This window comes from Gouania willdenowi, chromosome 14 (assembly GCF_900634775.1).
Source record: "Gouania willdenowi chromosome 14, fGouWil2.1, whole genome shotgun sequence".
NCBI lineage: Eukaryota > Metazoa > Chordata > Actinopteri > Blenniiformes > Gobiesocidae > Gouania > Gouania willdenowi.
Window position 1 is genome coordinate 10338909 of NC_041057.1, and position 16850 is coordinate 10355758.

Genomic DNA, 16850 nt, shown 5'->3' on the forward strand with positions numbered 1-16850 from the left:
ATTGTTGTTTACCTGCTCATGATACTGTTGCCATTAGGGTTTGTGGTTAGTATGACTGTCTCACAACAGATAAGCATACAACTGAGAGTAGCACATAAAATAATTTGTCCCACTTATAGAATATGCACATGCTGATCGGTTGATGTCAGTAATTGTGTGGTCTGCTGCTGCTAGAGGTTTGTGTTGCAGAGATTTTGGCTGCTGTCTAGCTAGGGGACTCCCAGAGGAAGCCGGCCCTTGTTCAGTTTACAGTGAATGATTCCCTTCCTGCCCTGCACAGCCCTGCAGGCCAACTTTGATGCATCTGCATGAGTGCATGCATGTGTGTATGCGTTTGTGTGTGTGGTGTGTTAAAAAAAACTGTATTGTAGCTATTGTAGTATGATATAGAAATAGGGTACAATAAATATTTTTACCCTGCTTTTTTTATTCTTACATCTTTTCAGCGTTTTCCTCCAATCACTGCCAACTTAACGTGGGGAGGGGTTTGAGGCCACAAATGATATAGTGAGCTCTGTTGTCAGAATGGTAGTGAGTTGGCTCCGATGGCGAGCAAAGATGCTGGTCAGACCTGGCAGACCCAAACGTATTGTGAGGGTCTGTTGGGAATGTCTGGCAGAGTCGCAGTTAAAAGGAGCTCCAGGAGAGCGTTGGCCACGTGTCAGGGTGGATGGGGGTCTTTGAGTATGAGTGGACCATGTTCCATGCCTCTGTTGTTGAGGCAACTGGTAGTCTGTACCTTTCGTGGCGGCAACAACCGAACCCGTTGGTAGACACCGGTGGTAAGGGATGCCGTCAAACTGAAGAAGGAATCCTATCAGGCATTCTTGGCCTGTGGGACTCCAGAGGCAGCACAGACAGGTACCGACGGACAAGCAGGGCACAGCCATGCTGGTCGCCGAGGCAAAAACCGGAACATGGGGAGGAGTTTGGTGAGGCCATGGAGACCGACTTCCGGATGGTTTCAAAGAGGTTCTGGACCACCGTCCTGGCTCTCAGGAGAGTAAAGCTGTGCACTATCAACACTGTGTATGGTTAAGATGGTGCACTGCTGACCTCGACTCAGAACATTGTGAATCATTGGAAGATCACGCCTTCTGATGAGGAAGCATGGTCTGGAGACCCCAGAGTAGACTCTCCTGTCTCTGGGGCTGAGGTTGCCAATGTGGTAAAAAGCTGCTGAGTGGCAGGGCCCGGGGTAGATGAGATCCACACAGAGTTCCTCAAGGCCTTGGATGTTGAGGGTTTGTCATGGTTGATATGACTCTGCAACATTGCGCATTAGAGGGATTACACTCCTCAGCCTCCCTGGTACGGTCTATTCAGGAGTACTGGAGAGAAGGGGCCACCGGATAGTAGAACCTTGGATCCAGGAGGAGCAATGCGGTTTTTGTTCTGGTCAGGGAACTGTGGACCAGCTCTAGACCCTCAGCAGGGTTCTTTGGAGTATGAAGTATCACACCCCCGGATACGGGCCATTGCTTCCTGTGCGACTGGAGTCAGAGCTTGCTCGTCCTAGCCATCAGTAAGTCAAACTTGTTTTCAGTGAGTGTTAGACTGTCGCTGATTCTGTTCATAACTTTTCTGGACATAATGGCTAGGCACAGCCACAGCGTCGAAGGGGTTCAGTTTGGTGGCCTGAGTTAAATTACCTCAGGGTCACGGAGAGGCAGATCGACAGGTGGATTGGTGTGATGTCTGCTGTGATGCGGAATCTGTACTGGTCCATCTATGGTCATGAGCTTTGGGTCATGACTGAAAAAACAAGTGTGCAAATGAGTTTTCTGCATAGGGTGGCTGGACTTTCCCTTAGAATTAGGGTGAGAAGCTCAGTCATCCGGGAGGGGCTCGGAGTAGAGCTGCTGCCCTCCTGCATTGAGAAGAGCCAAATCCAGCGACTTGCCCTCCTAATTAGGATGCCGCCCTGGTGATGTGTTCATGGCATGTCCCAACGGAACGTCTCATGATGGGCCTGGGAACTTGGAAAATATGTAATTTTCCATAAACATCAAGAAGGAAGCATTTTCTAAGAGTTACAGAGAATATTTACGTTTTTTCAGGAGTGGATGGACGAGTGGATGCATCTCAAATGGCAAAGAAATGTATTTTGTTCTACTTTTTAGCTGAAGAATGTAAATGCACAAAGCTACAATAAGGTGTCAAAAATCGATACCTGATATCTTAGATTAATGCTTTTATCAAGAATTATTTCTGAAAAAAGCATTGAGTGGATTTTAGATTCCTAAGGTCAAACTATTTCAACAAAAACCCCAAAGCTTGCACGTTGCTGCTCCCTAGTGGCCAAACATAAATTTACAGTTTTGCAACTCTTGGAAGTAGTAATGAGGAATATTGTTTTGAGGTATTCGTCAAACTCGCAAAGAAAACTCATGCAATTGGAAGAATGTTTGGTGTGATGAACTAATGATTCTGAATCTGTGTTACAAAAAACAAAATAGGTTCTGTCAGTATCTATAAATTTCAATTCAGAAGATTAGTAAGTATGTATTATTCATGCAAAAGTGATTTGGTAATAACAAAAAAAAAATTCTGAAAGATTTCCCCTCTAGGTCATACATGAGCAACTTCTATGGGGGCCACAAATATGTCTTAGTCAGGGGCCACAGTACAGAATAATGACCAATCTGAACAGTAATACAGGAAAGAACAAAACATTTAGTCTTTTTCTGTGTTCCGTGTGTTTTTGTTTGTGTAATTGTGTTGTATTTTCATGTGTTTTTCTGTAGTTTTGTGAATTTTTGTTGCCCTTTTGTGTGTTTTAGATTAATTTTCGTCATTTCCCGTCTGGTTTCTCTGACCCATTTTGTGTTTTGTTTTTTAGTTTTAAAAAAGGTGATTTTTTTTTTTAACCAAAAATAATGTACAGTTTTAACATCAAATGCTTGTCTTCTACTTCCATTTTTGCTTTAAATAGAATAACTGACATATAAAAAGAGCGAGGGGGGGGGGGGCAGACATATTTATTAGCAATAGCTTTTTCAACATTTAATTGACAGCCATGTTCTTTTTTTAGGTAATCCCAATGTCACACACACACTCAACAAAAAGTGTTTCCTGCTGCCATTGTGGTCTATGTGTTGTCTGCAGACCGCGGCAGGAAGAAGATGGCCTTCTGACCGTGGTAGGTGTCAGGGCCTGCTTTGGGCTTCCCATTCCTCTTCAAGGCAACAAACCAGCGGTATAACTGAGAGAAATACGTGTTGTAGTGGTTTTCTTCATACGTCTCCACAAAGTAACACTCGTCGTCAAGGGATGTCTGAAAGCAAAGAGTAGGTTGCATTTCAAAAGCGTCAGATTTGAAAGACAACAAGAAAAACCTAGAAAAAAGCCAAACCTTTGTGTGCAAAAATTAAAATTTTCAAAATGTTTTGTTTAATTTAGTATCTGATCATTATTTGTTTATCGATCTTGAAAAAACTAATTTTTGCAGAGAGTAAATGAATGTTTGGTTCTTATACTGAACATCATGTTGCATTTTCATCACAGAAGTTGAACAATGGACTGTAAACAGCAAGAACTCACGGATCCATACAGGTGTCCACTTTTGTTCATGGCCAGGTACCTTCCTGTAATCTCTCCTATGATGATAACGACCCCTGCACTCACCGCCTGCATCCTCAGGATGTCTGCAATAAACACTTGGATGAAGAATGTACAGGAATAAATAGTGACACAAAAAGGAAGTTAAGCTAGATGTCTTAAGGATATGTTGTTAGTGAGTGAATTGTTTTTGAGAACAAGAGCTTATATGAAAAGTAAAGAGAAACGTTTTTTTTTTTAACCATATAAATGAATTAGCTTTCTAATGCAGACATAGGTCTAATGCACCACATGAGGCCCTCAATCTATTTTTTTTTTTTTGCGGCCCCCAGAAGTACATCCAAAAACACACAAAATGACAGAAAAACATGCAAAACCGACAACAAAAATGACAAAAGACTCCAAAAAGATACTAAACCACAAGACAAATACCCAAAATGATTCTAATGACACACAAATTGGCAACAAAAACACACAAAATGACTCCAAAAACGCACATTATGATAGAACAATACACAAAATGACAATAAAAATGGAAAAAAATGGCTCAATTAACACACAAAACTGCAATGGAAATACACAAAATACCTCCAAAAAAAAAAAACATTATTTATGAAAAAATGCAGAAAATAACAACAAAAACACACAAAACAAGATATATGAAATGGGACAAATAAGACTACAAAAGTACACAAAAACATTTGTTATTTTCTGTATTAATGCTCAGTTTGGCCATTATTCCAAATGCTGACATTAATTTATATAATGTGGCCCTAGTATCAGACAATCACATTATTGTGGCCCCTGACTGTGATGACTGTGACCCATCTTGTATGTATTCCTCACCATAGGAGTTGTTTTCATCCCTCCCACCACACACGGTGCCATCTGGTAAAATCCTCAGGTGAAATCCTCCATTCTGACTGTAGAGCCTGGTCAGCCTGCGCGGCTCATGTTTGGACATGTCCATGGAGACTTGTCCAAAGGGCAGTACTGCAATGTCCCCCTCATTCATCCCACACAGGGTTTGGGATGAGGATGACGCAGTTTGATGGGCCTGTGAGGTCAGAGCAGGTCCAGAGTATTCACTGTTAATCTAACTGAACGGTTAACAGAGGCACAACTGGGAAGGGGAGGAAAGTTTGCTCCTCTTTATAGGGTCAGGTGGACGAATGCCCCCCTCTCTCTCTCTGAGATAAGGTTTAAGCATGGAACGCTGTCAGCCAGTGCAACCACCTTCTCCTATTCAACATCACTCTCCATTTTATCATTTGGAAAGTCATTTCCAAATGGTGATGATGCAACATTTCAAACAAAATTGGTGCAAAGTAAACAGAATTTGCAGGAATGTTTTAACCTCCTGCTGGGAATGTTGCAACAACATAACACAGCCTTGTAGCTCAGTATTGAGCCACCAATTATAGTCAGTGACACAAACAACTAAAGCAGCAATGCACTTGGCCATGACAGTTTCCCTTTGTCCAAAGCCTTGATATATTTAGTGATCATTACAGATCAGTATCAGTTACTGTATGTTAGACTGAAAATGAGAAGCTATAATGAGACCCTATAGTCCCAGAGAGACCCCTGAATGTGATGATATGAGTATTTATTTTGTTGCTACTGGGACTTTTGGACTAAGAGGAAGTGGGAAGATGTCAAAAGTCCAAATGCTGACCAAGTCTGTGCGGATGGGATAATGACCTTTGTGTTTCACTGGATAGAACTAACAGAGAGGAAAAACAACAACTGAAGGATGAACCCCGAACTAACTATCACTTTTAAAAATCACAAGGTCCTAAAACACTCCCACAGTCTAGATAAGAGGCTCTGGGGTCATTCAGTGTTCTAATGTTTTTGATGTAGTTGTCTTTGTTGATCTAGCTGCTATGATTGAGCTCCAAATTACCTTTTCTATGTATGCATTTATATTTGACATGCTTGCATATACAGTATGTAATACATAATGCAAAGTGCAACAGGGCATTGTTCAATTAACTCATTTAAACTTTTTAACAACAGGGAAATGTGTAATCCCATCATGCACTTTTGATATTGTGATGCACTTTTAGCATTCAACATAGTGGTTATGACTGGTTGTTTATATACTTTTGTATATAAGTGTGAGTATTTCATGCTATGTGTTCATTAACAACACCCTCTCCTTGTACTCTTATATATTATTTTATTATTATTGTTGTTGTCCTTCATGTGGCAGTATTTTTCAGCTGGCGGACTAAAGATGAAACTTAGCTATTGCTATAATTTTGCACATGTACAGATTTAGGTTAATTACTGTGTAATGTCCCTTTTATCACTAAATAGAATCTGAAATTGAAACTTTGAACTTTTTTTTGATTTTTGCTAATGTGTCAATGGTTGGTTATGACAATATTAAAATATAATTTAATCTCTCTTTTTTAAATTAGGTTTTTCAAAATAAGTTACACTGATTATTTTGAATTACAATCTGAAACAATATATCGAATGCAGACCTTTAAGTTTAGTAAATGAATACCTTTTTGATAAACACAGATAACACCTTTCTATAGTAATGAGAAGCTCAGTGTTTATGTGGAGATGAGCCTTTAACATTACTAGTTTCTTTATGCACTTTTTACAATTTACTTGTAAACTTTGTCAATTTCTACCAAAATGATTTGGTTGTGTGTGTGTGTGTGTGTGTGTGGGGGGGGGGGGGGGGGGGACATAATTCACAGCTGAAATATACATTATTCAAAATTTACAAATTGTGAAGCAAAATTCCGATTTTTCAAAATTTAATTATGTGCTAACAATTTATCAATACATCAATTTCGGAGTAAAAATACAAACAAAACTCCTTCATTGATATATATTTTAAGCAGGTAATGATACATAAGTACAGTAAACTTATTCACAATGGGTGTGACCTCAGTTCACAAGAGAAAACTCCCATTTAAGAGTCATTCACCTCACAAAAACAAATGTTTTTTTTTTCTTTTTGCAAACCTGTAATTATATGACATACCTGTGAGAACATCACGTGACCCTGCCCCTGATGAGTCAGCATTCTTCCTTTTTCCACACCACTAATGTTGAACTTGAATAAACTTGTATCACAGTATCCTCCACAATAACAGAAGTGTCTGCACTGAGCTCCTCAGCCTGCTTTCGTGCTCCATCTGCCCAGGTCCTCTCATCCCCCCCCCCCAAACTACGTCAGAGGACACATTTTAACAGGCAAATGTGAGGACTAAGATTACCACAGTCCAGTCGAAGAAGACAGAATGAGTGAAGAGGCTGTGAGAGATCCAGCCAGGGCCTTAAAATGTGCTGCACTCCCAGTCTGTCCCAGCACTGAGACATTCATACTGGAGACAGCATGAACAACAACATGAAGCTTAAAATAAACTGATTTCAATGAGGCAATGATGAAAAATGTTGTAACTGTAATACCATTTAAAACAGGTGCAGTGGTTGGTAATCCTGCTTTACAGATTGAGATTGGATGTTCACAACCTTTTGCATCTGTGCAGAATCATCAAACTTATGTGATGTCTATATTTACAGATCAAACTTTAGATTGAAGTTTCTATTAAAAACATTTACATGCATGCCTATAAATGCCTATGCTTTATTTTTTTATTGAACATTAGTTTTGTGATCAAACACATAACATTTTATTTTATTTTATTTTTATTGTATTTAATTGTAATCTGTTTATTTTTTCTTTCTTTCTTTTTCTTTTTACATATTTTTTTGCTGAAACATGAACGGCTGGCCGGGCCGGTCCTGGCGGGGGTCTTCCGGGGCGGGTGGTGCGGGCCGTGCCCTACCATGCCTGTGGGTGCGCACGGGCGGCATCAGGGAGGGGCGCTCTGGGGTGCCTGGTCGGTGTGCCTGGGGGCCAGCGGGGCAACTTGCAGCATCCCCTTGGTGCCCTCGGCGACTATGGGAGTGGTCGCTGTCCCTGGGGGCGCTGCTCTTGGTGCTGCTTCCGTTCCGGGTCCTTCTGGCCTGGGGTCTGGTCCTTGCTGGCTCTGGGCCCGCCGGCGAGTGCCCGTTGGCTGCCCGTTCGGCGCGGCTCTGGCCGTCTGCTGGGCGTGGGCATTGGCTCCGGGGGGGGCTCTCTGGGCCCTCCCCTCGGGGGTTGGGTGCTTGGGTGTGGGTGGGTGGGTGGGGGGATGCTGGCGGGGGGCCTAGGGGTTGGGGGTTGGGGTCGGTGGCGGGATGCGCTGGGTGCTCGGCTGCTTGGGGCTTCCTCGGATGTGTGTGTGGGGGGCGGTGGCTGCCTCTCAGCCTGGGATCTTGGGGTCATCTGGGGGGTTGCTCGGCCGTGGGGGGGTGGCCTGGGGCTCCCTGGCCCCCACTCTTTCTGCTGGCCTGGCTGCATCTGCGGGCCCGGGGCAGTTCCTGGGTTTGCGGTTTTTTGCACATATACTGGTATACGATGCACTGGCACGCCTTGGGATGTGGGATAAAACTCATACTGGGCTTTACTTTAGACACGTTAATCCCAAAAACCTGCTTTAGATACTACCACTCACTCATTCCCCCTGTCCACAGCCACCACCATTATAGCTAAGCTTCACACTTGTCACTATACTGGCTTGATTACACAACATAATAAGCACAATATGAGTCTCTCCTCCCTGCTCCCTTTCCCCTCCCCCGCCCCCTCCCTCTCCACTTAGGTGTAACACTGCTCTCCCTTTTTATATCCTCCCTCTAATAAAATATTTCTTACCCTTCCTTGGGGAGGGCTGGTGATGGTCACAATTAAGCAATAAAATAAATCAATTTATATTATTGCAATAAAAAAACATGCATTGCTGTCTCATAATGATTGCACTTCTTGTAGTGTTGACCTTTGACAGCATGTGCAGACAAGAGAAAAAAAAAGCATGATGAAATAACTAGATTATAGTCTGTGAGACTATATAAAAAAAAAAAAAAACGTTTTTTCATGCATTGCTGTCTTAAAAAGATTGTGCTTCTTGTAGTGTTGACCTTTACCAGCATGTGAACACAAAGAAAAAAAGAAGAAAAAAACGTTTTTAAAAGTACTTTTAATTATTTTTTTAGTGGATCCGGAACTGCATCTGTTGCAGTATTATTTGTGGCCAACAGATGGCGACAAATGCTGGGGATTTCATCGACCACAGCCTCCAATCTGCAGAAAGTCCCAGTTGTTGGTAAATGACGTCAGCGTGTCCTCCTTTTAGATCGTCTATTACTAAAGCGAAGCCTCACCATTGAGCCCCTTATTTTAGGTCTTTGCTTTAACTAAAACAATCGGTTAATATGTGTTTATACATTTATACTACACAAAAGAGTACATTCAACATACATTATGATGTACTTAAGACATAATAAAAGGGGTTTACCAAAAAATATTTTAGAACTTCATTCCACCACACTGGTGTCATTTACCTTGTTGTTGGAGTAATTGTAATATTGTAGTGTAACCAATTATGTTATTTATACATCGTTTTCTTGCTGAATGATCTTATTTAAAGTAAATAATTGTGAAAGAAAATTAATTGCTAGTGTTTTATTATAGTTACGTTGCTTATGTTGTACTCATAACTACATGTAATGATGACTTCTTAAAATAAATTATGTGGAAAGAGAATATATTGTGACAAAGTAGTCTTTTATTTGTAACGAGTGTTACGATACATTTCTGGGTGACGAAAAAAGTCTCCGAGAAAGACAATCTTGAAACAACCAATATCTTTGTTTCTGACTCGCTCTTGTTCTTGTCCCGCCCATAACTCCTTCATTTCTGCATTTCCAGCCTTCCTATTGGTCAACGGGCTGTCAATCGGGGATAATCCGTGTTGTGGTAGGTTGACAACAGTGCAGTGCATTTTAAAGCCGCCCAGGAAACACAGCACTGTTACAAGCCGAGCTGTATTTCTTTAATTCCGCCTGTTTTTTTTTGTTTTTTTTACTGTTTCAGCCCCGGTTCTGTCCACTATGAGTCTGTTGGGAGGAATTCACAGTCAGTTTCACTGAACAAGTGGACACTTTCAATGTGACCTTCTGCGCGGGCATCGCTGGTGGATTTCTGTGCTACTTTTTGGATGGAAGGAGAGCTGCTGCTTCTCAGGAGGAACAAGGAGGAGGAATCCTGCACATTTAACTTTACATGCGGTCATTGACTCTTTCACCATCATCATTCCCAGTGAGTGACAGCATCAGCAGCAGCAGCAGCAGCAGCAGCAGCTCATCCTGAGCCTTAGTGTCAGGTTAGTAGAGGTTGTGTAGAGGAGCAGAAGATGGGACTGCCTGCCCTGGAGTTCAGTGACTGCTACCTGGACAGCCCTCAGTTCAGAGAGAGGCTCAAGTCTCATGAGTTGGAGCTGGACAAGACCAACAAGTTCATCAAGGAGCTCATTAAAGATGGGAAAGCGTTGATTCAGGCACTGAAAAGTGAGTATGGTATGGCTGTATGTATGTATGAGAGAGGGACACACCTCTAGGAGACTGTATGTATGTATGTATGTGTGGGAGTCCAGCTTGTAAAACAAAAGTAGTCCATTATTAATGTAGGACAAAGATATCAGTATACAGAAGGGATGGGCCACTTTTATCACAGCAGAGGCCACAAAAATGTTAATGTTTGATCCAAGGGCCACATTATCAATAGTCATGTCATCTTTTAGAATAATGACTGATCTGAGCATTAATACAGGAGAGGACTAAAGATGGTTTTTTGTTGTTTTTTTTTTTTTTTTCATCTTCTCTTTTGGAGTCATTTAGTGTGTATTTTTGTTGCCATTCTGCTTATTTTTCTGTTATGTTATGTATTTTTGGAGCCACTTTGCATTTGGGAGTTCATTTGTGTATTTCATGTTTTTGTTTTGTTTTTCTGGAGTCACTGTGTTGCGTTTTGTTCTCATTTCATGTATTTTTGCAGTCCTTTTGTTTATTTTTGTGTCATTGTGTGTTTTGGGAGTTATTTTGTGTTCTTTGTTTTTTTTTTTTTTTTATTTTTTTTATTTTGGGTTTTTTGATTTGTTTTGTGTATTTCATGTTTTTGTTTTTGTGTCTTTGAGGTCATTTTCATGTGGTTTGTTGACATTTTGGGTTCTCTTGTCATTTAGTGTGTTTTTGTAGTCATTCTGTGCATTTACTTTGATGGCCGCACAAAATTAGGCCGAGGGCCACCAGTTGCCCATGTTTGGTATACAGTATACTCTTTTTGTGTGTGTGTGTGTGTTCATCTACTATGATGATGACTTAGCATTTACTCAGATCTGCCATAACAGAAAGGCATGTTCCCTATTGCATCCCACCATGTCATAGTTTTATTAGAACCACTTTAACTATCCTATATTGAATTATTGTGTCCGCACAGCTCTATGGATGACTTGTTGGGTTCGAACAATGACGCACTCCAACCTGAGAGCTCTTGAGCAAGGCTTTTCCCACTATTAAAATCTGCAGTGGCTCTTCTGCTGGATTAGCAACAATAATCTTAACATTTTGAAACTCACTTAAATACTTAAAAGTGGCCTTTTTTTTTTTTTTTTGCATCTTCTTATTTATTTTAAAACTGTCACTCGTTCTATTACACAACAGAATTTTACTGTATCTGCAGTAGCTCATCTCGGAATAAGGGGGATGAGATGAGTTTTCACAACTTTGAATAATATAACACTTTTTTTATTACAAAATACATGCACTATTACCACAATGACAGTGTTTACTATTTTAGATCAAATACATATTTTATGCTATAATCGACAATCTTGACACCATTTGTCAAGTTAAATTAAAATACATAAAATACAAAAATCAAAGACAAGAAAAAAAAAAAACAGTTTATAATGACTTCACTTTTAAAAAAACGTATCAACCTTTCATATATCAGAGATCGTTAGGTCCAGATATGGATAAAGTTTAAGGATAAGTTGGTTACAGGAAAAAGGTACAATATATCAAAGGCAGTTAATGACTAGAGTAATATTTTGACTGCATCACTATTTATGCAACTTTTGGATGGTTGAAGCTCACCCCAGCAACAATAGTTGAGTTCTAAAACCAATCTGGAAATCACAAATGTTTTTAGAGACTAATCTTATTAAAACACATGTACTCCTCCTTTTTGAGGACAATCAAAATGTTCAAATGATGAGAATCTGCTTGGACTGGTGTCACACACTCTTCTGTTTTGTCTGAATAACTGATAAAAAAAAGTTTGGAGGACAAGACGCCAGCATGTACCGTAACTGCACCAGTAAGTGCTTCTCAGCTGAGACTATGATAAGAAAAGAAAGAAAGACACAGGGTTGTTTTTTTTCATAGACTTTGAGAGATCCGTACGTGCAAAGTCCTCCATGTAGTTGAATGTGGTTTAAACTAAGAGTGAGAGCAGGCTAGTTGTTTTACATCTGGCATTGTAATTTCTCATCGTCTCTACTATTACCTTTGCAGATATACTGCAGCTTCTTCCTGTTTGTGGATGCATGGCTATTATAAGTAGGGGTGCACCGAAATGAAAGTTTGTGGCCGAAGCCGAATAAAATATAAACACTTGGCCGAATACCGAATCTCGAATGCAGTTGTTAAGGTTTTTCACTATCTTTTGAAATAGTGCATGAATAACCTAGAATAAATGTTTAGAAATGTTTTTTTTTTTTAAAGAAAGTAAATATTCCAGTAGCCTTTGCTTTTCAAAAAAGCAAAATAAAGTTTTTCATTTATATTAGCCTTTCAAATAAAACAAAACATGCATTCCAAAAAAAATTAAAGTGCATTAAAGGGGAGGTTTGATGAAAAAAATCACTTTATAATGGTTTTGCTACAGTGATGTACATCCCTTTAGCCTCATTCCCTCACGTTATTCAGTCAGCTTCAAACGGGCAAGTTGGATTTTGCCCACGTTGGCAGATGACGTCACCTAACACGCCTCCTAGAATGTGAGCTCCTCCCTCTCCAACTATCTTACAGCTAAAACAACACTGCAGTTTAATATAGAATATATTATACTTTATTGTCATATATGTAAATGCAAACTGCACTACTGGACGCCCAAACTGCACTACTTTTCCTGCTGCCGATCGTGTTGGGAGTCACTGCTTGGAGCCACAGAAATTGTTCACACACATCAGCTGTTAGCATTCCGTGCTAATGCTACACAAGTCTATGCAGCGAGACCCGGTGTAGTGTAAGGAGGAAACGATGGGGATGTTAACGGATTCGTGGCTCACAGCTCTCACAACAGACTCGGTTGTGGAAGAGAGCGGCTTCCAACTTTTACGACGGAGAGCAGTAAGCGGTAAGGAGCGAGTCTGGCTGTGTTTGTGTACGAAAAGGAGGAGCTGCTGCTGTGGTTCGGCAGCAACTCACACAAACTTTTCTGACTCTAAATCACTGCACGTTATTTGATTGCGTCATTGCGTCACACGCTACTATTCGGCCTTGCTTTTAACTCACTAAACCAAAGGCCAATTGTGGCTTTTTTTGAAATATTCGGCCGAATATATTCGGTGCATCCCTAATTATAAGTAATCGGTATTAGCTACGGATGTAGTCATTCAAACTCACGCTTGTGCATACTGTATGTGTGTGAGGGAAAAAGATCCATCTTATCTACAGTGTAAAGCCTTTTCGACATAAAGCAGAAGATGGTTGACCTGCAGTGCTGCAACTGAGCAGCGTGTGTGCGTGAGTCATTCTAGTTCACCTTGTCATCATGCAGGCTGCAGAAATTTTTAGCCCCTTGAACTAACTCAACCTTTAACATGACTCAGCTCAACCAGCCGAACAACCCTGAGTTATTAGCAGGGTCATTCCATGTCATTTCAACAAATGGCCCACGCACTTCGGTCTAAAAAAAAAAGTAGACATTTTTACCAATATTATAATAATATATTTTTTGGCCAATTTAAGGCAAGGCAAGGCAAGGCAAATTTATTTATATAGCGCATTTCATACTCAAGGCAACTCAATGTGCTTTACATGATAAAACATTCAATTGTTTAAAATCAATAAGAACATTTAAATCAATAAGAACAATTAAAATCATCAGTAAAATCAATTAAAATCATCAGTAAAATCATCATTACATCAACAACATGACAAAAAATCTCTCTCTCAATCATATGCAGTAGAGAAAAAAAGTGCCTTTAACTTTGATTTAAAAATGTTCACATTGGATGCTGACTTCAGCTCCGCTGGCAGTTTGTTCCACTTCTTTGCAGCATAACAACTAAAAGCAGCATCACCATGTTTACTGTGAACTCTGGGCTCCACTATCTGATCTGTGTCCATAGATCTGAGAGACCTGCTGGGTTCATACCTGACTAACATGTCACTGATGTATTCTGGACCAAACCCATTCACAGATTTATACACCAGCAGCAAAACTTTAAAGTCTATTCTTTCAATTTAGTCGTCGATTTTTGTGCGATTTTTTTTTTTTTTTTTTGCGTCCTTATTTTTCTTCCAATTTCAGCTTCCAATATCTCAGGAACTACACCACATAGGAAACGGAAATTTGGTATAGTAATGCAGCTCCATCCACCCTCTCAGAATATACATAAATAACTGCCAGACATCCTATCTGGTGGACATGCCAGCCTCTCAAAATTGGCAAAAAGTTTGTCTGGGTTTGAGGCTCCTACATGTTTGGGCCTTCAGTAAACAACTTTTCATATGCCTCAGCTTTGAGCTATGTACATAGACTAGGGATGTCCCGATACAATTTTTTCATTTCCGATATGATACCGACATTGCAGCCTTGCGTATCGGCTGATACCGATATTGATCCGATACGATATCAGCATGAATCATGCATACTTTTATTACTTTTTTCTTTTTTTTTTTAAATAAATAAAAAAATATATATTATTTTGTAGTGTGGAATGTTAGAAAAGGCTTGCTCAAGTGATGTTAAACAGAGAACAATAGTCAGAAACAGTAGGTATGACAAAAACTGACCCATTTATTATGAACCAATTGGTTTCATACATTTTAACCTTCAACATAATATCTACAGTATTCTACAAATGAATAAAATAAATGAAAAATTTATTGCAAAAAAATAAAATAAATAAAGAATAAAGAATTGGAAATTTGAATCCGACATTTGTTTTCCGGCTGATATCGGATCGATATTCGATATTGGATTGGTATGCGTTGGTTCTTGGGTGACAGTTCAAAAAATTTATTTGTTGAATTTGTCGAAATGACATGTAATGACTCAGCTGTTAAATACCTTATGCATGTAACCACATGATGTTGCCATGTTTTACTAATAGTAGTTACATTATACTGTATAAGTTTCATTGTTTCTGGCTTCTCTTGTTATGGTGCTTTACTGTAATTTCTATTGTATAAATGTTTCAGCACCCCTGTACTGCATTAGGATTAAAGAAGATGAAGGATTTCAGTGTCTGGTAGACATAGTGTTGATGATTTTTGATGATAATTTATTTGTTAAATTTCACACATTTAAAAACAAAAAAAAAAAGTTATCCTTTTTTTTGTTCCTTTGTCGTCTTTTAACTTGGTCAAAAAGCAAATGTTGTTCATGGTTTAAATTACACAGTTAAACTAAGCATTAGGACTGTTTAAACCCTAAAGCATCTCTAATGTTCAGACATGTGCGCTATGTTTCTTTCTGCCTGTTACTGGTTAAAAACAGGCCTCCACCTATTAGCGCCATTTTGACAATAGCTTTGTTTTCAGACATTTACTTCCAATTTAACCTTGAACTGCTCTTGGAGATCTCACAGACAGGCCATTGAGGTTTTCTTTTTTTTAAGGCTTGTACCTTGGGCTTTGAAAAGTGGGAATTCCCTGCAACGCATGCCTTTTCCATTCACCTTCTGTCTTGGCTTTTTCTGTAGCCAGCTTCTGTGTCGCTGGTGAGTAGCAAGGAGGTTAGTAGCAGCCATTCAGAAGCTCAGGCGTCAACAGTGCTGATGGATGGGAGTCATACGCACACAAACGTACTACACACCATAACTAATTCTCGATTATGGCAATTTTTTTTTCATCCCGAGCAGTACAAGAGGGTGTGTGCCAGGGGCGAAAGAAAGACACAGTGTGCATGGGAGACAGAGTAGGTGGGGGTGCTGTTGTCTAGTTCAATAGTGTTCAAATTCTGACATGGCTGTGCTTTTGAAATGCCTATGGGGTAGCTAGGAGCAGAGCAATCTAGGTTGTGGAAACAAAGGCCAAGGCTAGGAAGATGAAGGAGAAGAAAGAAAATTCAGGACAAAGACATGCAGTGTTTGTCGCTCTAAAAGCATTCCTTCACAAACAAGTACAAAGATGAGAGATGCACGGGTGTGTTTGTGTGTGGGCTTGCATCATGGTTTCTTACGGTATGTTCCAGATGTGCACACATGGAACACATGTTTGTTGTATATGCTTTCATTTAAAATCAGTTCTGTTTAATATTGTGTGTATGTGTGTGTGTGTGTGTGTGCATGGGCTTTGCTACCGTGGGGGGTTGGGGGTCTTTTTGTAGTTTGTGACATAGCACCAACACAGGGCACCACTTGGATTTTACCATTGTTGTCTTGCTTTTGTCAAAACATACACACACACACACACACACACACACACACACACACACACACACACACACACACACACACACACACACACACACACACACACACACACACACACACACACAGAGAGCTAAAGGACGCTTTGCACTGCTCTGTCTGTAATTCTACTGCTGACAAATATTGATGTTTGGATCTTCAGCTAAAAGAAAGTATTTTGGCTCCATGCATCACAATATTTTTGTAATTAAACAGTCAGCATGTAATCTGGAAACAGTAATTCAAGTGCATTTTGCAGTAGAATAGAAAAAAAACAACTTTATTTGTGTGGAATTTGCATTTAGTTGAGGTTTGTTTCTAATGCGGTAATGGATAAGCATATTTAAAAAGGTTCCCACTGTAGTAGCAGCGCAATTATGGGAACTTTTATGTGTAAACAGATTATATTCACATAAATGTCTATTTGGTTTGTAGGAAAAACAGAAGAATACTTAGTATCTTCATTAAAAAAGCTTATTGGATGGATCAGAAAATGTTATAAAGACCTCTATCTAAGTTTCCAAATTCCTTTAGACTTGTCATCACATACGGTAATTATATATCAGAAGCTCTTTAAAAGAAGATTAGTTAAATCTTTGATGTAAAGACTGATATCTTCAGGCCTGTTTGGGAACCTAATGCAATCAGACAGAGCTGACCTAACTTCCAAATCTAAATCCTTGTGCAGCAGAGGAAGCTGTCATTTAGATAAATTAGAACTATATACTGTATATA

General features: G+C 39.8%; 2 protein-coding genes across 4 annotated transcripts in view; one reads left to right on the forward strand and one right to left on the reverse strand.

Moving 5' to 3' along the window:
- Nucleotides 1–2958: 2958 nt before the first annotated feature.
- On the reverse strand, nt 2959–6906 carry LOC114476263 (putative fibroblast growth factor 1). Its single transcript, XM_028467666.1, has 4 exons — nt 6572–6906; nt 4408–4618; nt 3544–3647; nt 2959–3277 (listed from the first exon to the last, which is right to left on the reverse strand). The coding sequence occupies exons 1-4, from the start codon at nt 6611–6613 to the stop codon at nt 3092–3094; spliced, it is 543 nt and encodes a 180-aa protein (XP_028323467.1). The 5' UTR covers nt 6614–6906; the 3' UTR covers nt 2959–3091.
- Nucleotides 6907–9373: 2467 nt separating this feature from the next.
- LOC114476260 (rho GTPase-activating protein 26-like) overlaps nt 9374–16850 on the forward strand; it is a 69064-nt gene continuing 61587 nt past the window's right edge. The window contains exons 1-2 of one of the 3 annotated variants that reach the window (XM_028467659.1): nt 9374–9391; nt 9509–9981. In XM_028467659.1, the coding sequence (XP_028323460.1) occupies nt 9828–9981 (154 nt within the window). In that variant the 5' untranslated portion in view covers nt 9374–9391; nt 9509–9827. Of the gene's footprint in view, nt 9392–9422; nt 9982–16850 lie in introns of those variants that run through there. The other 2 variants (XM_028467658.1, XM_028467660.1) reach the window with 2 other exon arrangements.

Coding starts and splice junctions, on each gene's coding strand:
- LOC114476263 (XM_028467666.1), bottom strand. CDS start 6,613: ATGCTGACTCATCAGGGGCAGGGTCACGTGATGTTCTCACAG. Junction 4,619..6,571: donor GTCACGTGATGTTCTCACAG/GTATGTCATATA, acceptor CTGACCTCACAG/GCCCATCAAACTGCGTCATC. Junction 3,648..4,407: donor GGATGAAAACAACTCCTATG/GTGAGGAATACA, acceptor TGTTTATTGCAG/ACATCCTGAGGATGCAGGCG.